At 37.9% G+C, this 26,198-nt stretch overlaps 1 protein-coding gene across 4 annotated transcripts; it reads left to right on the top strand.

Annotated features, from left to right (window-relative positions):
• Positions 1-1,101: 1,101 nt before the first annotated feature.
• Positions 1,102-24,781, top strand: LOC143035516 (UDP-glucosyltransferase 2-like). 4 transcript variants are annotated; one of them, XM_076202382.1, is made up of 12 exons: positions 1,102-1,204; positions 2,409-2,561; positions 3,158-3,286; positions 12,042-12,182; positions 13,017-13,207; positions 13,642-13,737; positions 14,457-14,547; positions 18,064-18,155; positions 21,070-21,203; positions 22,992-23,211; positions 23,849-23,992; positions 24,455-24,781. In XM_076202382.1, the coding sequence occupies exons 2-12, from the start codon at positions 2,418-2,420 to the stop codon at positions 24,588-24,590; spliced, it is 1,518 nt and encodes a 505-aa protein (XP_076058497.1). In that variant the 5' UTR covers positions 1,102-1,204; positions 2,409-2,417; the 3' UTR covers positions 24,591-24,781. The 4 variants fall into 4 exon arrangements, with proteins under 4 accessions (XP_076058497.1, XP_076058499.1, XP_076058500.1 ...); XM_076202384.1 differs by lacking the exon at positions 3,158-3,286; XM_076202386.1 differs by lacking the exon at positions 1,102-1,204 and having other exon boundaries at positions 2,444-2,561; positions 3,082-3,286.
• The last annotated feature ends 1,417 nt before the right edge of the window (positions 24,782-26,198 follow it).

Here is a 26,198-nt window from a genome sequence, read left to right as displayed (position 1 = left end):
GTGTTTCTATTCATAATTTACGGTCTGTCACGCCGGTAATTTGCTTATAATCTCCTAAATTGAAATTGAGATAGAGATCTACATCCTTTGAGATTTTCTTTGATTTGTCATTAATTCATTTATGTATTTATATTCATAATTAATACTCTGTCACGCCAATAACTTGCTTATGGCCGCCTTACCCTCTTCAGTTATACTGTAATTTTTTTCATATAATTTTTTATTTCTTTTTATCATCTAAAGAGTGAATGTACTTATAAAATGTGAGTAAGCGTTTTTAAACGAAAAGGTGAAGTAGTTGCGATATTTCTTCCAGTAACCTTTAGCATTTTTTTATCTATACTTGCTAAAGGTATAACAACCGCCATTACTTTCAGTTGTTAATCCTTATCTGTATCACACACCATTCTTCCAACCATGGCTCATAGTGGCCTCATTTCTGGTGTTCGAACTCTGTTTCTGTCTGCTATCATTACTACTTTATTCTTCCATCCATATTAAGATCAGTATCAACACACTGTTTAAGATGTCTTTGAGCTACGGCGGAAGCCATTACTTTAACCCCTATGCAATTAGGCAGGTAACATTCACTGATGGGAACCAAAGAGATGTGCAGGATTCAAACCCACAAGAAAGCAAACGCAATACCAGCACTTTTCAGATCACCCCACCAGTACACCGTATTGCTCTAACAAAAGATTACAAAGAACTACAAAGGAGGAGCATGTCGGCAGGAGACCTTTTGCTCCCACCTTTGTAACGTATTTTCTTATCTTTTCTGAGAAGGCTCCCTTATTATTATTATTATTATTATTTTTTTATGATTTTTTTTTGTCTTCGTCTCCTTGCCACCTATACAGGTTTAATTTCTCAAAAACCCGCTCTACAGTGTTGATTTTTTTTTTTTTCAATATTTGAAGTCATGCTTCATTTCGAGTTTTTTTTTTTTTTTTCTTCTTAATCCTTCTCTAATCTGGTTTCTATTTTTGCCACATTTAGGTACGTTATCCACTTAAATCATTAACCTCTTCTCATGATTATCGTTTCTGTTCTTCTTACTCACCCTTAACAGAATGAGTTGGCGTTTTTCCGAACCGATAAGGATAAACCAGAACTCTGTGACTTGCCGCAGTAGGAGGAGCTTCAGTCGTTTTCATAGTTGCACAGTGGTCACGAAGGTTTGCAGTCGCTCGATTTGGATCAGGTAACTGTAGAAATTTGCTTGTCTGGTGCCTTTGATATTATTAAAGATGAATTTATATATATATATATATATATATATATATATATATATATATATATATATATATATATATATATACAACAAAGATATGTCGTAGCACATTTGTAAAATAATACTGATGACCCACTTTCGGAGAAGAATAAGCGAAGATATAGAGATCTGTATATTTCGATCACTTACTGTGATCCTCTTCAGCAGATATGAGTTACAAAGTAGAGAACAATGTGTATTTATAATGAAACAGTGAGGTAGCAAGAAGGGACGGTGGCTCAGGTCACATGCCCGGCATGCATGCTCGGATCTTAGTGGCTCAGGTCACATGTCCGGCGTGGCATGGACCTTGGTGATTTTTGTCCACCGCTAATGTAGATGGTAACATTTTATTTATTGCCAAAGAGGAAATACAATCTGGTGACCATTGACCATGGGAAATGTTGTAATTTGGAAAATTGTTTATTAAGGAGGATTCTACTATTTTTCTTCTGAAACTACATTTGGATTTGTAAATTATTTCAGCATCCTCACTGTTTCATTATAAATACACATTGTTCTCTACTTTGTAACTCATATCTGCTGAAGAGGATCACAGTGAGTGATTCTAATTTTTTCCTGTGACCATGTAACGTATCTGTAGATTGTGTTGCCTTAACTGTTCTTGTAACTTGATAATGACTCTATGTAGTCGAAACGTCAAATATTAAAATGGAGAACTTTGGAAAGTTCGTTTCCGCTCATCCTCCCAATATTAGAACTTTAGTGAGGAAACTTGAAAATATCAAGAAGAAAATTGATAACTGTGAAAATGCTGTGGTGTTCAATTCAGTGTGTATAAAAGAAAACCTGCGCCCTAAGTATATATGTATATATATATATATATATACATATATATATATATATATATATATATATATATATATATATATATATGTAAACGCTTGGTCATAATTTCCTCATTATCCTTTGTGGTTTTTCTACACACACACACACACACACACACACACACACACACACACACACACACACACACACACACACACACACACACACACACACACACACATGTATATATATATATATATGTATATATATATACATATATATATATATATATATATATATATATACAGAAATACATAGGCATACATAGTCTTTCAATCCTGGACAGGTTAAGACAATGCTGTTAGGAGTTGCTCTGGTTCTCCTGCTTGGGGGCGGCACTTCGGCCTCCAGTATACTCTTCCTTGCACCCTTCTCCTTGAAGAGCCATTGGGGGTACTACTCCTCCGTCGTCACCACATTGGCCAAGCATGGACATGAGGTGGGTCTCATTTAAGACTAGTGGTACCAGAGTAGCTTGGACTTGAGATGTGTGTGTGTGTGTGTGCGTGTGTATGTGTGTGTGTATATATGTATGTGTGTGTGTGTGTGTGTGTGTGTGTGTGTGTGTGTGTGTGTGTGTGTGTGTGTGTGTGTGTGTGTGTGTGTGTGTGTGTGTGTGTGTGTGTGTGTGTGTTTGTGTGTGTGTGTGTGTGTGTGTGTGTGTGTGTGTGTGTGTGTGTGTGTGTGTGTGTGTGTGTGTGTGTGTGTGTGTGTGTGTGTGTGTGTGTGTTTACCTAATTGCAGTAATGATGGGAATAGTGATAACTATGTTAATGATAAAGATAAGAATAATGACAATGATGATAATTACAATAATAACAACATTTACAATATATATTTCCACGCTTTTTATAGAATATATTCATGTTTATTGGCCAAAATGTCTCACCCTCCCAATAGAAATATATTCCAAAGTTTTGTAGTTATAAGAAAGTTTATAAAAAAAAACACTTTTTCAGTTGACTGTATATGAATATGAAAGTGATATTACAAGATCCTCGGTGATTATATATTAGCAGTCTACGATCTTCACAGGTGACCTTCCTCTCTCCTTTCCCGGCGAAGGAAGAAACCCCTGGAGTCAGAGAAATCGTTCTGCCTCAACTCGATATTACCCCCAACATGCCCAACGTACTTAACATCACTATTTTTTACATCTTCAAGGTACATCTATTTTCTTTTTCCGTTGTCCACGAAGCTTCACCTGTCCGTGGAGACGCCACTCTGACGAGAGAGGATGGTCGAAATAAAATTCCACTTTTATACGATTAGATTTTTCTCCTTAGACAGTATAAGGGAGGTAGCTAAGTCAAAGGCACGTACCTATTTCCACCCTTTCACTCCCCTCCAGCACTCTTTCAACCCCACCGCCCCCTCTCCATCTCAGCTCCTTATCGATGACGGGTCATCCCTGCATCCGTCAACTGTCCAGGGTCAAACGCAATGCAAGAAGACACAGTTAATCCACAGCGAGGCCGCTTTACTTAATCGGTGACCCTCCCCCCTCTCCGTCCCCTCATGCAGAAAAAGAGAAGACGAGGAGAAACTCCCTTTGGGTTACGTCAAAATACCATTCACATATAAGCACCCCTTGCCTCCTATCCCCAGCCTTCCTTTGCTTGCATAACAATATCATCCATACACATACATTCTCTACTCATCCCAATTCCCTGCCTACTCATTTCCTTTCTCAACAGACATTCCCCTCTTTCTCAACTCTTGACTACCCTTAACAGCTTTCCTCCAATCCCATACAGTATATCTGCAAAACTTCCCACAGCGCCTTCCTGTCTACCCCTGTCATAAGACTTTTCCAAATCCATAAAGGCTTTGTCAGATATCTACCTTACTACAAATATCTGGTCCACGCAGTCCCTACCTGTCCTAAACCCACTCTGTTCCGGACCAATTACACCCTCTGTTCATCTCCTAACCCTCTCAATCAAAACCCTCCCATAAGCCTTCCCAACTACACTCAAACTGATCCCTCTGAAACAACGACACTCACATTTCTCACCTTTTCCCTTGTAAAGTGGAACTATACAGACACTCCTCCAGTCCTCTGGCACTCTACGCTCCCTTAGACACACAATAAACAACCCCACTAGCCAGTTCACTACTATTGTAATTTATTTCTTCAAACGCTCCGCATGGCACCTATCTAATCCAGGCTCTTTTTTTCACTCTCCGATTTTTTTTCTCGTGTGCCTTCTTTTTCCTGTAGTCTCACTATTTTCTAGGCCCCGTGCCTCGTTCTCTCGTCCTTTGGGTTAATAAAAGGGTGGTGAAATTTCTTCCATCTTTCACTCTAATTTCCCCTTCTGCTTACACTCGGGATCTCTTTCTCTCGTCTCTACATCGTCTCCTGATCCTCTCTCGATCCTCTCTCCACACCCTCTCTATATCTTCTCTCGAGATCCCGTATCCTACGCTAAGCTACCTTCGTCTGACGTCACTAATTTTTCTAAACCAATCTCCGGTGACTTCTCAAATAAATGTCACTCCTTATGGGCGTGACTTTGAATTCATGCACCAATAGTTTTTTTTCCTCCTTCTCCACCTTGCACCAATCCGGAAAGCCATTCCAATGCTACTAGCAAAATTGTTTACCTCAGCATTAGTCAAACGAAGCTAACCTGCGCTTACAGAGTTTGATTACACATCGATTATAAAACAGTCACCACCGTCGGTGTGTTTACATAGACATAGCGTCACCTCATGTTTTCAAAACAACAGGCGAGCAGGCAGGCTCATTTCCATTCGTACAACTACCGGCCTCTTACAGGGCTCGGCAGCTACCCTTGGTCGTCCCGACCAATTTCTTATTTCCCTCTTACAGGGCTTGCTAATATATTTCTAGAATAAGCTAATCTACCCTCCAAAATACATCATTCATGCAATAAATTGGGAATAATACATAAACATAATACCGATAAATGTGAATAACATGCATGTCAATATATATATAAGGTATTGAATTAAGCGGTTACATGGTTGATTTGCTTTGACAGAGCCAATCTCCGGAATACAACAAAGGCAATCAGTGCTGCCACTAACACTGAAAGTAAGGGTATGATAAGGATTGGTAGCATATGTAAATCATTTGAGGGAGATCTTGACAATGGTCTTCTCTTAATTTTCAAGGGAGGAGAGTTTTCAGGCAATGTGAAGTTGAAGGTTGAAATGTAGGTGTCCTCGGTTAAATGCATTGTATTAAGGGTATTAGAAATGGTGGAAATAGTGTCTGCATGCAATTCGCAGTTATCTTGAATAGAGACAAGACCTTCAACCAAATCCAATTTAGGACTCAACCCGGGACAATTTATTGATACCTTTGTCTTGTTAGGGAAAAACAGGTAATGAGATCCTTGTATGTTACAATGAGGGATCTGGTCTACCAAAATTCGTTGGTAATGACAATTGTTCATAACAGACATATTCCTAACCAGAGAGTTCATGTGAAGCCTCTCGAACACAAAAGAGATCATGCTTTCTCTTAGATTGTTTACTGAAAGGATGTAATTGATTATAAAATTCACTATGAGCACTAACTTTCAAAATTGAATGGTTTATCATCTTTTCAATAGCAATTAATTTGCAAAACACACTAATCTAGAGTTCGAGTGTCTCTTCTTGTTCAATATTCATTTTTTTCAACACACTTAATTTTCAAAGACAGTCTTATTACTTTAAAATGGTCACAATACTCATGTGTGTACTCAGATGAGAGGTCCTTAAGTCCTTAAGATTCCAAGTCTGACCACAGCAGATCCTAGGTTTTAGGTTTCCATGTATCTGCTTGACACCAAGTTCCAGTTGTTTAGGTCTCCCATCCCAAATACATACAAATGGTCAATACTATCTGTAAAATACATCAAGATTAATGTTCAACTCTTGAAAAATATCATTATAATATTCTCCATATTCTCCAGGGTTATTAATATTTATGCACAAAGTATTACTATAATCATCTTCATAGATCTGCAAGCTAATTTTCCTTATGTCATCTAAATGTCCTATCAATTCTTCTCTTGATTCTAAATGTTTAAGTTTAAACTTGTTTCCACCTGCAGAATCAATTACCCTATATGGACCAGTGTACCTTGGTGAAAGTTTATTATTGGGTGAGGTTACTTTGACCATTACTAATTCTCCAATTTTCAATTCTAGTTTATGAGCTATTTTGTGTTGTTGTTCCCTCATCTCTTGTGAATACACCTGCATATGTTTCCTAACTCTTTGGTGAATACTTTGAAGAGTATTTATCCTATTGGATATATAATCATCCATATTATATATGGGTTTTTGCTCTGCAGTCAACATTTCATATGGCAGAGTTTTGTCCTCCCCAAAAATTATAAAATGAGGTGTATCCCCAGTTGCTACATTAATTTGATTGTTCAGGGTACACTTAACACAAGGAATCCAAGTATCCCAAGTTACACTATGAGGACTTATTAGGGTTCTAAGACATATAATTATCTTTTTGTTTAACCTTTCTACTACTCCTTTACTTTGGGGATGGTTAACGAGTATATTGACTTTCTTGATGTGGAATACATTACATAGATTTTCCAAGATTTTGTTATTAAATTCAGTCCCATTATCTGAAGCTAGGATGTTAGGTGTAGTAAAATTACAGATTATCTGATCATAGATTACGGAAGCAATAGTTTCAGCTTTCTTATTGATTATGGGTTGTAATATACAAAATCTTGAAAAATAATCAATAGCAACAAATAGGTATTTAAAGCCGTTCTCGGATAATGGTAATTCCAATGTATCCATGTGAACTCTTTCCCAAGGTTTCTGTGGAATGGGATAGGTGAGTATAGGAGCAGGTTTTGGTGTATTTCCCTTCACCTTTACACATTTTACACACTTTTCTATATAATCATATATAGTTTTCTTCATACCTAGCCAAAAGTACTTAAGTTGTGCCTGTCTATAAGTTTTATCCTTTCCAGGATGTGAACTACAATCACTATCATGAAGTAACTTCAATATCTCATTTACCAGAGTTTGTGGTATAACCAACTGATTTACTTGACCTCTAGAAATATCTTTCCCATTTACAAATGTTTTCCTATACAAAATTCCATTAATCAAATGAAATTCCTCTATCTTATACCCCTTTGGTAGCTTTGGAGGATCTCCTCTTGGGTTCATCAAATGCTTGATTATTGAATCACATGTCTCATCATCTCCCTGTTCTCTTATTAGCATTTCTTCATCTAAAGTTACTAATTCTTCTATACTACAAACAAAATTAATCAACCCAGTCCCAGTCATTGGTTGACTAATGTTTCTAGAAAGTGGATCTGCTACATTCCTTCTACCCGGAATATAATTAAATTGAACATCATAGCACTGAAGTATCGCAAACCATCTAGCAAGTCTTGCCTCTAAGATTCTTACGCTTAAATAAGTTCTGAATAGCTGTGTGATCAGTCCAAACTCTGATGGGATACCCTAGTATCATATCCCTAAAACTTTCTAAAGAATAAATTACTGCTAAAGTTTCTCTTTCAGTTATAGAATAGTTTCTCTCCGCACTATTACAAAGTCTGGATGTGTAAGCTATGGGTTTCAAAGTTCCATTTCTCTCTTGCATTAGTATGCCTCCTAACCCTATGTCAGACGCATCAGTACAAAGAATAAATTCTTTTTCATAGTCGGGGAAAATTAAAATAGGTGAACTCGTGAGTTTATCTTTCAACTTGTCAAAAGCTTGCTGTTGCGCAGGTCCCCACATGAACTTTGAGTCCTTTCTCAACAAAGAACTTAGTGGATTAGCAATGTCAGCATAACTTTGAATGAATTTTCTATAATATCCTGTTAATCCCAAAAAGCTCCTAACCTTGTCTACATTGGTCGGAACTGGAAAATTCTTGACAGCGTCAACCTTTGAATTTACTGTACTCAGCCCGTGTCTGTCTATCTTATGTCCTAAGTAAATGACACTGTCTTGCAAGAACTTACATTTTTCAAGTTTTACTTTTAACCCAGCTTCTCCTAGTCTTGAGAATATCAAATCTAATTTCTTAAAGTGCTCCACTGCAGTCTGAGAAACTATTAAAATGTCATCTAGAAATACACTGGCAGTGTTTCCTAACAATCCATCTAGAATAGTATTCATTAATCTCATGTAAGTTAATGGACTATTACATAACCCAAATGGCATTCTCTTGAACTCATAATGTCCTGTTGTAGTAGAAAATGCTGTGAACTCTCTTGAATCTTCATGCAATTCTATTTGCCAAAAAGCTGATTTGATATCTATAGTACTAAAATATCTATTCTCAGTTCCCAAACTTCTCAAAATGTCACCGATAATGGGTAATGGTAACCTGTCACGAATGGTGTGCTTATTCAGTTCCCTGTAATCAATAACTGGTCGCATAGTCCCATCAGACTTTGGTACTAGGATCAACGGAAAATTCCACTCACTTTTACTATGTTCAATAATACCCTGTGATAACATTTCAGTGATGAGTTTATCTACTACAGCTAATTTAGAGTGAGGAACTCTGTAGGCTGGTATGTAGATAGGTTGTGTTCCTGGTTTTAACTTAATGTGATGTTTTAAAACAGTTGTTTTGCCTAAGGCGTCCCCCGGCAAAGCAATTGCTTTTTTATGTTTCATAAGCAAAGCAAATAAAGATTCATCCAACTCAGGGCAATTAGTTGATTGTAATAATTCTTTATATCTATTTCTTAAGTCTATGCCTTCTTGTACTGAACAAATTGATGAAGTTGGTCATTCTATCTCCTCACTATTCTCATTTAAAATCTTAATAGGTTTAGTACACACCTGAATACATCCTATTTGTGTACCTTTCTTTAAAACTATTTCTTTATTCATAGTATTAATTACTAATACTTCTACTCTGTTCTTATTTGTCTTATAAATCCCTGAGTCCCACTTCAATCCTTTAAGTTTAACTGATTCTGGGACTGTAATTACTTCAGAGTCTACATTGATTCCTTTCAAACACACTTCAACCTTATTAATTGACATGGGATGTAACAATGTCGACCTTGTTAATCCGCAATCTGCAATTCTCAAGGCATCTGTGGTTGATAATTTAGTAATCTCTGGGATTTCCTGAACTTCTGAGTTGGGTTCACAAATTGTTTTACTTTCTGTAGGGTTGGACCGCTCGGCCTCGCTATCTAGGATAGAAATGTTATCTAAGGATTCATTGATTCCTGTCACTGGTCTTAAGTCTGGTTGATTTAAGAATGGGATTAACTGTGACTTCACTAAAATTCCTAAGTCAGCAGGACAAATTACCATGTTTTCTTTTCTCATAGTTGCAAATCCTATCAATAAATCTCCTGGAAAAACAGACTCTTCTACCACTATCACTGGGATGTACAATTGTTCATTTGTATACAAGGCAACTTCTAGCTCAATCTTACCTAATGTTTTTAACTGATTTCCAGTTACACCTTGCAATGTGTAACGGATTGGTTCCAACATTTTCACTCCTGGGTTTAACTGGTTTAAAACTTTACTAGTAATTACATTAACTACAGACCCTGTATCAATAAAAATTTGAATAGGCTTATTGAACACTTTACCTGCAATGAGAGGTCCTACAGAAGTTTTACCAACAGTAATTATCAGTTTGTCAGTTTCTTTCATCTCCCTTGCATTCCCATATTTAACACAATACCGCCTATCGGTATATATATATGGGGAGGTCTGAAATGGTTTATTCTGTGTCTGGGGGTTTTCCTCTTAGCCCTGGGGGTACCCGAAAATTTCGGCATTCATGAGTTCTGTGTCCGATTTTATTATGGTAAATACAGAATGGAGGGTTCCTACATTGATACTCATTGTGACCTTCGTATTTGCAATTTCTGCAAATAATCCCATAAAAACATTCTTGTGCCTTGTGTCCCCATGCATTACAATTAAAACATAGGATTCTGGTATCCCTATCCCTAGACGGACTTCTAGCATGCCGCCTATGTCCTACTTCTGTTTTCTTAAACTCTCTAGAGTTCCTATATTGGCTATGTTGATTTATAGGCATTACATATGGGTTTATTGTTCTGGTCTCACTGTATCCTTGAAGAAGATAATCTACTTCTCCTAAACAGATATTTGATTTTAAATCTTTGTACAGCCTTTCTGCTGTTAAGTCATCAGAATTCTTTGCCAATAAGCTAAATGTAATCAATTTGATTACCTGTGAGATTTTCATCTTCTCACTAGATCTTTCTATCCAGTCTGAATCTTTCAAGATAGAATTCATGTCTTTTGACCATCTATCTAATCTAGCTAAGTACTGTGTCAGTTTCACTTGTCCTAACTTCCTTAATCATTTTTACCAATGATCTAATAGGATCCTGATCACATTTGGACATGAAATGTTTAAGAAAGGCTTTCTTGTAATTATCATATTGATTAATTGATTCCATTTGCTGGAAGTTAATGACAAACCTCGCCCTTCCATGCTCTGGATCTATATTCTCCTTGAGAATCTCAATCTTACGATTCTCATTTGTAATGTTTTTACTAACTATAAGAGTGTCAATGAGGTTCAAGAACTTGTTTACACCATATGTGTTAGACTCTCCTGTGAATTTTGGAATATTTGTAATTGATGTGTGAATTTCGTGTCTCAACACGTTAGAATTCTGAGGGGTACTCATACTTATTACTAATACCTTGCTTTAGCCTGGCTGCTTGCGATGTCGCTTCGTGATGTCAATGTCTTGTTTGACGTCCTTCTACGGTCTTGTCATTCGTCAACGACGTTGTTCCTCCTCCATCACACACTCTGCCTTGAAGACCGCCTTGTAGATGATGATCACCTTGAAGAATCTTGAAGAATGCTTGTTCCCAACGTAGCAGTTACTTGAAGTTGTAGATTTCTCTCGTAGTCGTAATACACTCTTGATTTTGGTTGTCTTGTTCCCGTAGACTTCTTGTGCCACTTCTCTTCGGAGGTGTTTAACACCCAGTTCGTTCATCCCACCGCTGCCACCACTTTCACCTCCCCTTGTCACCACTGTCACTTAAATTTGACTTGTAATATCACTCGTCTCAAGGCCCCTTGCCTTCTTTTTCCTGTAGTCTCACTATTTTCTAGGCCCCGTGCCTAGTTCTCTCGTCCTTTGGGTTAATAAAAGGGTGGTGAATTTTCTTTCTTCTTTCACTGTAATTTCACCTTCTGCTTACACTCGGGATCTCTTTCTCTCGTCTCTACATCGTCTCCTGATCCTCTCTCGATCCTCTCTCCACACCCTCTCTATATCTTCTCTCGAGATCCCGTATCCTACGCTAAGCTACCTTCGTCTGACGTCACTAATTTTTCTAAACCAATCTCCGGTGACTTCTCAAATAAATGTCACTCCTTATGGGCGTGACTTTGAATTCATGCACCAATAGTTTTTTTCCTCCTTCTCCACCTTGCACCAATCCGGAAAGCCATTCCAATGCTACTAGCAAAATTGTTTACCTCAGCATTAGTCAAACGAAGCTAACCTGCGCTTACAGAGTTTGATTACACATCGATTATAAAACAGTCACCACCGTCGGTGTGTTTACATAGACATAGCGTCACCTCATGTTTTCAAAACAACAGGCGAGCAGGCAGGCTCATTTCCATTCGTACAACTACCGGCCTCTTACACCTACTTTCACTTTTTTTCACATAAAGAGTGAATACCAGTGCGTGCCCTCACATACTTTTTTCTACTCGGTATCACTGAAACCAACCAAGCCTCCCCTCCCATATATATATACAAAATTCATAGATTACACACACACACACACACACACACACACACACACACACACACACACACACACACACACACACACACACACACACACACACTAAAAAAAAAAATAAGTTGTCATAGATGAAAACTCATCAACATCACTCTCCTCCTTTTACAGTTGATACCCATCCTGTCAAACAATTGTGCAGTCGCTCTTGAAGATCCTCAAGTCAACCAACTTTTTAGTGAGAACTTCGATTTGATTATGATTGGCTCGGTGTTTGCAGATTGCTTTCTAAAGTTCGTACATCACTTTAAGGTAAGTCATGGGATTATCTTATATATTCACTCATCTATTCACTTATTTATTTATATGTTTATTTATTTATTTATGTATTTATTTATTAATATGTTTGTTTATTAATCTATTTGTTTGTTTATTTATATATTTATTTATTTATATATTTATCAATTTGTTTATTTATTTATTTATTCATTCATTCATTTATTTGTTTATTCATCCATTTGTCTACTTATATGTCTCTTTATCTATTTTTGTATATCTATTCAATCTTCCTCCTTTCAGAAAGAAATATTCTTTACAGATCTCGCATGACCAAAGTAGAACGCTCAGTTTTGTTTCAATAAATTTCTAATGACTGATGACCATTATATGAGCCAAAAGTTTTGTGGCCCTTCATCATTCATGAAAGCTAGAAACTTTACAAGATTTGTCCTAATCGTCCCTATAATAACCCATTATCTATTATTCCTTTATTTTCATAACATTGGAAACTTCAACATCTTTTCCTACATTATTCACTTAGTACTACGTAGACCTGACCTGTTTTTCAGTGCCCAGGGATTTGTCTTCGTAAATTTACCCACAACAACTTGTGCGCAACAATTCATTTTACTTGAAATTCACGTTTGATAAGCAACCCATTTCATCATTAACATTTGAAGTTCACTGCAGATCGGAAGTATTTTCTAACCTCTTTCGTATAAAGCATAACGACGCCAAGCTTTGCCATGCCACTACCATATACTTCATTTTCTAAACCCTATAAAATCTGCCTGATTTCCCATTGTCACTTTGACTGCTTCTACGTGCCCAGTTAATATCATACTCGTATTCTCTTTGGCGTTGCAGGTTCCTTACATCTGGGTGAACCGCAATAGCATGGAACCTGAGCTAGATGCCCTCTTTGGCAACCCCAGTTTTCCTTCCTACGATGTCAATCTTCGTTTTGACGCACCGCTTCCGATGTCCTTCGTGAATCGAGCTGCCAACCTTTTCAGGAGCCTGTTCGACCATGTGCTCAATGGGCGAATTATCTCTTGGTATATTGCTAACTAAATAATTTGAGGGTAGAGTAGAGAAATTGGAATTAGTATAGCATTGTTGTACACTAACATATTTCAAACACTGTCGTCGAGTAGTCAATAGAGAAGGTTTTAATTGTGTGTGTGTGTGTGTGTGTGTGTGTGTATGTGTGTGTGTGTGTGTGTGTGTGTGTGTGTGTGTGTGTGTGTGTGTGTGTGTGTGTGTGTGTGTGTGTGTGTGTGTGTGTGTGTGTGTGTGTGTGTGTGTGTTTGTGTGTGTGTGTGAGTGTGTGTGTGTGTGTGTGTGTGTGTGTGTGTTTTGTAGTAGGTAAATGAGTGTGTGTGTGCGAGTGAGTGGAAACTGAACATTTGATTTGTACTAACACGCCTTAGTGCTCATACACTTTCGGCTCATCGGATGTTCCCTTCCGACTTTCATCTTATTTTTGCAGGATAGAGAAGGACGGCCGAGACCGTGGCCTCTTTCCTGATGACATGCCGTCACTGGACAAGATGCGTAAAAAAGCGAGTCTTCTATTTCTGAATGGGTAAGTGGTTACACCAAGCAATGTCGTGGTTCTTTGACCTTTCGCGTTAACCAGAGAAGTTCTGAGACTTAATTTTTTTTTTTCTTTAACAATTGACGAGCTATTACAACTTGCCTTTTTCGGGTAACTTTTAATTAGAGAATATGTAAGTACTGTCTCTTAATGCACAATATTTGTTTATGAAAGGGTTTCTGATTTTCTTAAGCTCACCTCCTCTTCCTCTGAGCAATATAAACTGCTTTTGTTACAATGTCTACATGAATACAAGCAAAGCGTAATATTCCATCACTACGCAAGATCTTTATGGATTTCTAGTTAAATTGTTGAATATTGGAGTCAATATCAATATATCAACAGCTGACCAAATACACATACATACATACATATACATATATATATATACATATATATATATATATATATATATATATATATATATATATATATATATATATATATATATATATATATATATATATATATATATATATATATATACACCAAGGTTTTTCCCCCTTACATATGAGGTAGCAATGACCAAATATACTTGAAAAATATATATATATATACGAAACTCCATGAAAAATGACATTCGAATGCCGGATACCGAGCCTAGAGAATGGCTAAAAGCTCAGAACAATCCAATAAAAGAAACTGATTAACATATCAGACCACTCCATCATAAAACACTTTTATTTGTTTGCATTTTCCCTTGGCAGCATTCGCTCGATGGAGATTCCCAAAGCCTTCGTGCCAAATGTCATCCACGCCGGGGGGCTTCACCTTCGCCCAGCCAAACCTCTTCCTCAGGTAAAAGCAATATCTACATCATTTATCGCCTCACTCTCAGACCACGATATGACTTCATTCACAATCTACTTTCCCTGTACATGGAAAGACTTCCGATGTAAAAGTAGATAATAATAATAATTTTGATTTATTTCAACGTCACAAATTTCCCCCTATCGGAAGGCTAGGACGGTGCCCCTCACAGAGGGCTTTGTAGCGTGGAATTTAAGAAACCATGCCCCTGGTTCAACCTCGCCGGTGGCACGATTCGAACCGTCATCCCCTCGACCTTCGCCGCAAGTAACGACGCCCTAACCCACTCAGCCAACGAGCTTCCTTGATAATGATAATGATAGAATAAAGTTAAACAAATAAATAGATATGTGACAATTGGTGGTGATATCCACACATACTCGACAGTAATCATTTTACCTGTCCAAGTCACAAGATAATTAGTAGTACAAGATTAAAGGGCTGCTAATGTTATACAAATAATACTAGAGACTAGATAGTATACTTCAAATCAAAGAAGCTTGAGTTGAAGTAACTTTTATTTGTGTGTTAGGTTAAATGCCTTTTCCATGTCAATTTTTTTTTTTTTTTTTTTTTTTTTTACTACTACTAGGATACCCAGTTCGCCTCCATGATCTTCGGTAGGAAAAAGGTTAAATGGTATCAATTGACACTTTCCCGTGAGGTCCTTTCCTTTTGCCTGGTTACCATTAGCCAAAAGACACCTGCATTATCTTGAGTTTTTCTAAGTATATCTTAGTAATTGTTGGCTGCTTGACTTTTTTCTCCATCTTTTATTTCTCTGTATGTCTGTCTGTCTGTATGACTTCCTGTCTGTCTGAATATAACATAAGAACATAAGAACATAAGAATAAAGGAGACTGTAAGAGACCACAAGGCCTACACTAGGAAGCTCCGTATCCATCACCACCTGTCCTCCCCATCCATAAAGTTGTCTAATTGTTTCTTAAAACAACTGATAGTTTCAGCGCTTACTACATGGTTACTAAATTTATTCCATTCATCGACTACCCTATTAGTAAATCAATTATTGCCTATTTCCTTCTTAAATCTAAATTTGTCCAGTTTATACCCATTACTGCGAGCCCTGCCCTGTTCTTTTATTATGATGACCTTGTTTGCATCTCCCTTGTTATAGCCTTTGATTCACTTGAACACTTCTATTAGATCACTCCGCACTCTGCGTCTTTCCAGAGAGTGTAAGTTTAGGTGCCTAAGCCTCTCTTCGTAAGGCAAATTTCCGAGTCCATGTATCATTTTGGTCATTCTTCTCTGTACTGATTCTAGTGAATTTCTGTTCATTCTGTTGGACGGAGACCAAAACTGTACCTCATAGTCAAGGATGGGTCTAACTATCGCTAGATAGAGTTTAATAATTACCTCTGCACTTCTATTCGTTACCGTCCTAGCAATGAAACCTAATGCTGTGTTGGCTTTATTTCTGGCGATAATGCACTGCTTCCTGATTTTAAGGTCCGGACTCACCAGAACTCCCAAGTCCCTCTTGCACTCAGATTTTTCTAAAAACGTGTAATCTAAGATGTATCTATTTTTGGGGCTGTGTAGCCCTACGTTTAACACGCTACACTTAGAGATATTGAAGTTCATTTGCCATTTCTCCGACCATGTTAACAATTTATTAAGACCATCCTGCAGAATCTCTGCGTCGTCTCCTGACCCATTTAGGCGTCCTATTTTAGTGTCGTTCACAAACTTACTAACATCACTATTCATCCCATCGTCTAAGTCATTTATGTACATAATGAACAAAAAGGGACCCAAAACCGAGCCCTGGGGGACCCCGTTAGTAACATTGCCCCACCTAGATTTTACTCCATTTATGGTGACCCGCTGTTTTCTGTTACAAATCCAAGCTCTAATCCTTTCTAACACTTTTCCTCCTATGCCATGTACTTTAATTTTATTTAGTAGTCTCTGGTGAGGCACCTTGTCAAATGCTTTGCTAAAGTCAAGGTAAATAACATCATAATTTTCATTGTTATCTGACGCCTTATATACTTTAGTGTAAAAGGATAGAAGATTAGTCACACATGACTTATCTTTGGAGAAACCATGCTGTGAATCACGAATTAAATTATGCCCTTTGATGTGTTCTCTAAGTCTATTTACTATTATTGATTCAAGCATTTTTCATATAACCGATGTCAAACTGATTGGCCTGTAGTTGCATATGGACGATCTATCTCCCTTCTTAAAAACAGGAACAACGTTTGCCTGCCTCCAAGCAGTTGGCACAAAACTAGTGTCTACCGATTTATTGAATATTTCAGTTAACTGGTCGCAGATTTCAAATCTACACTCCTTAAGCATTCTTGGAAAAATTTCATCTGGACCCGGAGATTACTAGCTTTAAGTCTTTCAATCTGCTTGACTACTTCTTCTTTACTAATGCTGATATTAGATAGACTACTTTCTTCATCCCCTCTGTAAATCGGATTACAGTCAGGTACTTTATCTAACCTCTCATTATTAAACACCGATAGAAAATAATTGTTAAACTCCTCACTCATTTTTCCTCCGATTCTATTATGTCATTTTCATCGTTTTTAATTGGTCCTATTCTTTCTTTATTTTTGGTTCTATAGAGGTGAAAGAAACCCTTTGGGTTGGATTTTGCTTGACTGGCAACCTTGATTTCATAATTACGTTTCGCAGTATGTGTATTCCTTTTAACCAGCTTTGCCATTTCGATATATCTTGATCTAAGGTGTGATTCCCCGTTTTTTTTTTTTTTTTTTTACGTAAAGTCCTCTTTTCATTCCGATCTCATTTTTCAATCTGTCCGTCATCTATTTGGGAGTTTTACTATTTTTTCGTATTCACCTTAGGGAGATAAATGTGTTTTGTGCATTAATGATCAGATCAATTAGATTGCTATACATTTCTTCTAAATTGCTGAGCTGACTGTTGGGCCCTCGCCCCTAAATGACCTGACCTAAGGCATGTATATTACCCTCCCTGACCCAGCTCTTGGTACCGACCTGACTCTCAGCCCCGCTACGAAAAACGAAAATGTCTGAAACGTTCGCATGACTGTCTGTCTGTCTGTCTGTCTGTCTGTCTGTCTGTCTGTCTGTCTGTCTGTCTGTCTGTCTGTCTGTCTGTCTGTCTGTCTGTCTCTCTGTCTGTCTGCCTGCCTGCTTGCCTGTCTGTATGTCTGTCTGTCTGTCTGTCTGTCTATCTGTCTGTCTGTCTGTCTGTCTTCCTGTTTGTCTGTCTGTCTGTCTCAGTAATTCATTATGTATGTCTTTTTAGATTCATGTGGAATTTATTACACGTGAGATTCGTGTGAAATTTATTACACGTGAGATTCATGCAAAATTCATTACACGTGAGATTTATGTGGAATTTATTACACGTGAGATTTATGTGGAATTTATTACACATGAGATTCATGTGGAATTTATTACACGTGAGATTTATGTGGAATTTATTACACGTGAGATTCATGTGGAATTTATTACACGTGAGATTCATCCACAGGACCTGGAGGACTGGGTGCAGGGATCTGGTGACTTTGGCTTCATCTACTTTGGTCTTGGTTTGGTCTTCCAAACTTCAGACATGCCTGAAAAGTATCTACCTTTATTATTTGTTCAAACGAGTACATATATGATGATCTGTTCGTAAGAATGCTTTCATATATAGGCTGAGTTCAAATCGGACAAATTAAGTGAGAAACAGGATCTACTGAGGGTCTCCCCGAGAAATCATTTGGTTCTAAATCAGAGTCATAATTAAACTTTTTTGCTCATTTTCATTTATTTCATTTTAACTGAATTTCATTTCAATTTGGTCTAGGAACTAAAATCTCTTATATGTTGGCCATATTCAGACATAGAAATCCCTGAAATGAATGTTCTTCTGTGACACTATTACTTGAATATTAAACCTTAGAAGATTTGGAAAGATGAATCACAATGGCAAAAGCCGACAAGACTGTGAGAATAAACACCTTGTGAGATCGAAACCTTTATTGGTACTACGTTTTGCTTGTTACAGCTTTTTCAAGTACAGACATGACACACACTCTGAGCACATATAAGCCAACAGGAAATGTCCCCCTTAGTCCACTTCAACAAACTGTCCGAAATGTCCTCCTTTGTCTCCACCAAGTCCCACCCGTCCCCCTCCTCCCCCTCCACCTACCACCCACCCCATCTGATAACCTCTCCCAGTTCCTTCCCTGTTGGCTTATATGTGCTCAGAGTGTGTGTCATGTCTGTACTTGAAAAAGCTGTAACAAGCGAAACGTAGTACCAATAAAGGTTTCGATCTCACAAGGTGTTTATTCTCACAAGATTTGGAAAGCTTGATATTCACTGACAACATGATGGTCAAGTTTTGTCAGATCCATAATCTGAATTATCTTTTGTGATCGGATGCAAAGTTTGATATGCCAAATCTTATTCGATATCAATCAAATTAATTTTGATATCTGATACGTCTTTTCAAAATTTGGCTACAAGATTCAAAAATAATTTTTGTGAGGAGACTTTGTTTATTCTGATGTATTTCCAAACTGGATGCTATTGTGCAATTTGTAGAAAATCTAGCTTTCATTGCAATATTATTTTGTTCAAGCTACATACATAGTAAAAAAAAAATACCTTATTGATCAATGTAAGTCAGAGAGATTTCCGACGTAAATATTCAATAATTGAATATAAAATTATTACATACACATTCGATCTGACAAGTCAGTCGTGTTTACTTTAGGAATATCTCACTCATTTTTGCTCTCTCTCTCTCTCTCTCTCTCTCTCTCTCTCTCTCTCTCTCTCTCTCTCTCTCTCTCTCTCTCTCTCTCTCTCTCTCTCTCTTTTCTTTTTCTTTTTCTTTTCTTATTTTTTCATTTCGCTTCTTGTATTTTTCTCTTCATTTTTATCTTATCTTGTTTTTATCTTTTTCTCTTAGTCTTCTTTTATTTTCTCTTTTCTTGTATTCTTTTTTTTTTCTTTCTCTTTTATTTTCCTATTTTCTCTTTTATGTTTGAGATGAGGTGTCTGAGAAGTATGATGAGGGTTACTAGGCTAGATAGAGTGAGAACTGAGGAGGCGAGGAGGAGAACAGAGGTGGAAAAGGAGCTGGGAGATAGGGTTGATGAAAGAATATTAGGATGGTTTGGACACATGGAAAGAATGAGTGAAGAAAGACTAGTAAAAGAAGTATGGAAGGCAGATGTGAAGGGAGTGAACATGAGGGGACGTCCTAGGATGAGGTGGATGGATGGGGTGAAGGAGGCTTTGGGGAAGAGGGGAATGTCTGTTGAAGAAGGACGGGAGAGGACAGAAGATAGGGGTGAATGGATAATGGTTGTATATGGATGATGTTGTGATTGCATGAGGTGGAATGGGCGGGGGGTGGGGTGGGGGGTGAGGTAGTATGTGTGAGCAAAAGTTGACGCAGCCCGAAGGTATTTCTCCCCGTCCTCTCCTTTTATGCAAGGGGGGGGGGACGGAGAGGGGGGGTCGCCGATTTAATGAAGCTGCCTTGCTGTGGATGTGCTGTGTCTTGCGGCACTGCTTCTGACCCAGGGCAGTGGGCAGGGTGCAGGGATGACCCGTCATCCAGGAGGTGCTCAGATATGAGGGAGGGTGGGAGGGGTGTGGAGTGTATTCAGGGATGGAATGGGTGGGAATGATTTTATGCCTTGTCCTTTTTGGCTACCTGCATTGTAAGGGGGAAAAAGCCTTGGTATATGTATGTATGTATTTCTTTCTTTTTTCTCGTTGATTTTCTTTTCTTTTCTTTTCTTTTCTTTTTTCTTTTCTTTTCTTTTCTTTTCTTTTTTCTTCACTTTTACTTTCCATTCCATTCCATTCTATTCCCCTACACTCCATTCCTTTTGTCATTTTTCCTTTTCTTTCCTTTCTTTTCCTTTTTTTTCCTTACCTTTCCTTTTCTTTCCTTTCCTTTCCTTTCCTTTCCTCCCCTTGTCTCGACTTTTCTCTTTTTTACTTTCTTTTTCTTTCCTCTCTTTCCCTTCCCTTCCCTTCCCTTCCCTCTCCTTTTCTTTTATTTTATTTTATTTTATTTTCTTTTATTTTTTCTTTTCTTTTCTTTTCTTTTCTTTTCTTTTTCTTCCCTTTCACTTTCCATTATATTCCATTCCATTCCACTACAATCTATTCCTTCTGTTTTTTTTCCTTTCCTTTCCTTTCCTTTCCTTTCCTCCCCTCTCCTGTTCTCCCTTCTTCTCCTCTTTCATTTCTTTTTCTTTCCTCTCTCTTCCCTTCCCTTACCTCCTCTCTCCTTTCATTTCATTTTCTTCCCCTCCTTCCCTTCCCTCCCCTTCTTTCCCTTCCCTCCCCTTCCTTCCCCTTCCCTCCTCTCTCCTTTCCTTTCCTTTCCTCTCCTTTCCTTTCCTTTTCTTTCCTTTTCTTTCCTTTCTTTTCCTTTCCTTTCCTTTCCTTTCTTTTCCTTTTCTTTCCCTTCCTTTCTTTTCCTTTCCTTTCCATTCATTTTCTTTCCTTTTCTTTGTTCCAGAGACCGTAGGGCTCTGGTGAGAGGTCTGGGTCGCCTGAAGCAGAGGGTCCTTTGGAAGTGGAATGAGGGACACATGGAAGACCTCCCGCCCAACGTCCGTGTGGCTAAGTGGCTCCCCCAGCAGGACATCTTAGGTGTGACAAAGAGTCTTTATTTGTGGTGAATTCACTCTTTCATGAATATTGATTTGGTGCTTATATTTGGATTGAATTTTACCTGTATTATGTTATGATTTCCATAGCTTCTATTTCGGCGCAATCCGACCAAAGGTATTCAGTCGCCATTAAACAGAGAGGGAGTCTTTCACCAGCCCTGATTTCCAAAGTACAATGTAGTTCTATGAGGTTTTACTTGGAACTGTCTTTTCTATATATATAAAACTATCTTCTCTTGACAGCTCCTCCTCATGTGTGTTTCTTCAAATCCAGTGCCTTTGCTCACAGCATAAAGAGATGTTTATTTTCAATGTGCTCTTAAAGTTTTGCTTAGAACCTGCCTATCAGTGTATCCGGGACTTTTATTTAACTCAGTGCGTTTCTTCAATAACCAATTTTTTTTATGCAAAGCACGAAAACCATGTCTTAAGGGTTTTCCCTGGAAATATCTAAGAATAACTAAAAAAAAAAAAAAAAAAAAAATTACTCCCGGCTGTCTTTTAATGAACCCGGGACTCCCGGCTGTCTTTTAATGAACCCGGGTGTATGTTTATCCCCCACTGAACCGGCAAAAAGGGACACGTGTGTAATAAAAGTTTTAACCGTTAAAAAAGGAGGGCAACAAATCTTACGATTAGATCACCAGGAACAATGCCTTTAGAAACCGAAGCCGACAAAAAGAAGCGTCAAAGAAATTTTTGGAAGTGGGTTACAGGTACTCGGAAAATTTCAAAAGCCGCTTTACAAAATTATAAGAGTTGAGTTGCCGACTACGGAATGAACATGCCCAAACTTTTCTAAGCTTATACCAGGCTGTCAAAAAAATTTGTGTTAAGGAATCTGTGCGGGAATTTCATCGAAAGGTGATTAAGTTCAATGATTCTCTACGAAACAACAAAGATTTTCAATATTCCGATGAAATGTTTGACAGTCTTGAACTTTTTGATGGACAAATTGAAGACAGTGTTTCTGAAGGTTTTATGAAGCATTACTTTGTCGGGTAAAACTGGGCGTAGCCCGGGCGCGAAGCGCCCCGCGAGCGAAGCGAAGCGAGCAGCGCCCCAGGCCAAGCACCCACGACACAGCCGTGGCTGACGAAGCCAGGTGCTTGTAAATAACTATAATAATAATGAAGTTTTCCTTTGTCTTGTTGTCGTTGTTGTTGTTGTTGTTCTTCTTCTTCTTCTTCTTCTTCTTCTTCTTCTTCTTCTTCTTCTTCTTCTTCTTCTTCTTCTTCTTCTTCTTCTTCTTCTTCTTCTTCTTCTTCTTCTTCTTCTTCTTCTTCTTCTTCTTCTTCTTCTTCTTCTCCTTCTGCTTCTCCTTCTCCTTCTCTTCTTCCTCTTCCTCTTCCTCTTCCTCTTCCTCTTCCTCTTCCTCTTCCTCTTCATCGTCTTCGTCTTCGTCTTCGTCTTCGTCTTCGTCTTCGTCCTCTTCTTCCATTTTCTCTTCCTCTTCCTTCTCCTCTTCCTCCTCTTCCTCCTCCCCTTCTCCTCCTCCTCCCCCATGGTATCTCATCCGAAGGTACATTCCTTCACCAATCATCTTTATCATCCAATGCCCGGAAGTCATTTGTGTAATTTCATAGTATTATTGGAGATTTACTTGATACTCTCCATTCCTAGACTTGAAACGTTGATTTGTTTTGGCAGTGCAGTCAGCCAGTTTTTCCATGACAGTCACTGATATTTTCTTTATACTTTCAATATACGTCAATTTTACTTGGAATTCTTCTCTCCCTATACCTGGAACTCTTTTCGGTCTTTTTAGCACATCCAAAGATCCGCCTCTTCATTAGCCACGGTGGTATCAACAGCCTGCAGGAAGCTCTCCACCACAACGTGCCCATCATCGGCATGCCCATGTTCTCGGACCAGAGTCACAACATTGGCATGGGTCACCGGGAGGGATGGGCATACCGTCTCGAATGGGAGGACCTGACGGAAGAGAAATTCGTGAAGGTCGTGGAAGGAGCTCTCACTGATTCTAGGTAATGATTATATACTTTGATTATATCTAACTATATCACCAAGGGACTCTTTCCCCTTATAAGAGGGGTAGCCAGCCAAGGCAAGCTTCCACTCCCACCAAAACACCCATTGTTTCCGTCTCATCTTAGCTCCTCGTGGCTGAGGAGTCATCCTTGTCTCCTGCCCACTGCCCGAGTCAGAGGCAATGCAGCAAGGTACAGTGCATCCACAGCAGGGCCATTTCATTTACATGGCGACCCTCCCCCCTTGTCATTTCTTGTGGAAAGTAGAGAAGACGGAGAGAAATCCGTTAGGGCTGCGTCAAAATATCATCCATACTTAACCTTTCTCCAATCACACATATCCACTACCTTCTCTCTTCCCTGCTCAACAGATATTCATCTCTTCCTCAAAACCCCCTTCACCCCAACCATCCATTTTTTTTCTTTTTCTTTTTCTTTTTTAAATGAGTAATGACAAACATCAGCATAAGTTTCTTCTCATAGTCCATCCTTAGGTGCGTTGGAAAGACATAAAATTTTGAAATACTTCTACACTAAATACTAACTTGAAAGGAAGATAATAATAATGGCTTCAAGCTATGAGGATGTAGATTCAACTTCAAAGTCGGTAGAGATTATTCTGTCTTTTCCCAAGGCTTCATGAAAATGTGCGGAAGAAGAGCGCAATCGTGAGGGACCAGCCGATGACGTCGGAGGAGACCGTTGTCTACTGGACCGAATATGTTATTCGTCACGGCGGGGCGGACCACCTCCGCTGCCCTGCCGTAGATATGAGCTGGTAAGTACAGACAGAGGTAAAAGTCATATTCCACTCGTCTCTGAGTCACAAAAGCCCTAGTGCCACCATTACAGTAGTTATCAATTAAAGAAGAATACAATTACCATAAGAATACAATTACCATAAGAATACAATTACCATAAGAATACAATTACCATAAGGATACAATTACCATAAGAATGCAATTACCATAAGAATACAATTACCATAAGAATACAATTACCATAAGAATACAATTACCATAAGAATACAATCACCATAAGAATACAATTACCATAAGAATACAATTACCATAATCAAAGAATAATACAATTACCATAAGCTAGAGCAGACTTCGTAACCGTAGCATACCTAAGCTCATATATAACCATTGAACGAGGATAATAAAGCGAGAGAGAGGGGGAGGGAGAGAGAGGGGAGGATATGAAAGAAAACTGTCAATACATTCTGTTTCTTCTTCAGGTTCATCCTGTATAACTTCGATGTCTGGCTCGCTTTGTTTCTGGCCATCTGTCTTGTGGTCTTCATTCCCTTCGCCCTGTTGAGGTGCTGCCTTCGACGCTGCTGTCGTGGTACGAAGAAGCACCACACAGACTAGTCTTCAACCTTAATTTATTGTTTTCGCCCTGGAAACACATGTGAGGGGATGAAAAATCGGTCAATTCTTTCAGAAAGAATTGAAATCAAAATGGCGCACTTTGGACTCAGTACAACATGGTGTTACCCTCAGAGGGATGAAGTTACATGCATCCAGCCAGAAAATATATATATATATATATATATATATATATATATATATATATATATATATATGTATATATATATATATATACATATATATATATAATAATAATCAGCCTCATCTAAGAGGTTAATCGAAAGAGAGTTATCGGTGTATGTTAGGTGATGGTGGTCCTTCGAAAAAATAAAGTCAAATTTCTTTTGCTAAATTTTAGTTTTGCATTTGGTTGATATGGATGTAATTTCAGCTCTGGATTCAAGACTTTATATCCTTGTTGTGGCCTGAACCGTCTCCTACAGGAAGTAATTACCTTAATACAAGCATAAACAAACCTAAAAAATGCCTATATGTGCAATCACGAACAAAAGCTTTGACCCACTGGGAGCTTTTCACGATGTAAAAATAAAATTCGTAATCTTACAATTGTTTTTATTTATTCGAGAAACCTACCTAATTGTAAGCTATATATAGGAAATCATGTCACTCGCGCGACAACAACAAAAAATCATATTAATGTTGTGAGAACTATAGCGTAGGTCAAACCTTTACTCGGAACTGTACTGACCGCTAGGGTGTTCCACTCTTTCTGGACGGTGTGTCTGAGTAGAACCCCATAGAGAAATCAAGCATATATTGGATAACCATATCACCAACATAGTTGTCTACTTTAAACTGACATAGACGCCTTTTACTAATATGGCCAGATAATCCAATTGAAATATTTGGATTTCCAATTCTTCATAATTTCCTTTTTTCATAGTACATTTTTGTCAACATATTTATTACACAGTGTTCCCTTCCTTGTCGCTGATTGGTTGAAGTCATTTTTGTTATCCTTGATACAAAAATTACCCAAACCGATATACAGTCTGATATTTGACACCTTCAAAACATTTCTAGATGAAATTAAATCAGTCTTGAAAACATGAAAAAGGATTCGGGACCTAGAGAACTAGAAGTTTTATATTGTTAGCAGTGACCATAGTAGTTAAGGTTAGAATGCCAAGCAGGACCTCACGAACTTTTCATAAATGAATACGTCAGCAGCGGAATAATTGAAATTTATATTCCTTGAACTTTTCTTTGATTTGTTATTAATTCATTTATGTGTTTATATTCATAATTTACGGTCTGTCACGCCGGTAATTTGCTTATAATCTCCTAAATTGAAATTGAGATAGAGATCTACATCCTTTGAGATTTTCTTTGATTTGTCATTAATTCATTTATGTATTTATATTCATAATTAATACTCTGTCACGCCAATAACTTGCTTATGGCCGCCTTACCCTCTTCAGTTATACTGTAATTTTTTTCATATAATTTTTTATTTCTTGTCATCATCTAAAGAGTGAATGTACTTATAAAATGTGAGTAAGCGTTTTAAACGAAAAGGTGAAGTAGTTGCGATATTTCTTCCAGTAACCTTTAGCATTTTTTATTTATACTTGCTAAAGGTATAAC

This window comes from Oratosquilla oratoria, chromosome 19 (assembly GCF_046742065.1).
Source record: "Oratosquilla oratoria isolate Oo_2021 chromosome 19, ASM4674206v1, whole genome shotgun sequence".
In the NCBI taxonomy this organism is placed as follows: Eukaryota; Metazoa; Arthropoda; class Malacostraca; order Stomatopoda; family Squillidae; genus Oratosquilla; species Oratosquilla oratoria.
This window is presented reverse-complemented; position numbering and strand designations above follow the sequence as displayed.

Excerpts from the sequence above, each read along its gene's own strand:
- LOC143035516 (XM_076202382.1), top strand. The coding sequence starts at position 2,418 with ATGCTGTTAGGAGTTGCTCTGGTTCTCCTGCTTGGGGGCGGCACTTCG. Across the intron at positions 23,212-23,848 it reads GGAGCTCTCACTGATTCTAG|GCTTCATGAAAATGTGCGGA; the intron begins GTAATGATTATA and ends TCTTTTCCCAAG. Across the intron at positions 23,993-24,454 it reads CCTGCCGTAGATATGAGCTG|GTTCATCCTGTATAACTTCG; the intron begins GTAAGTACAGAC and ends TTTCTTCTTCAG.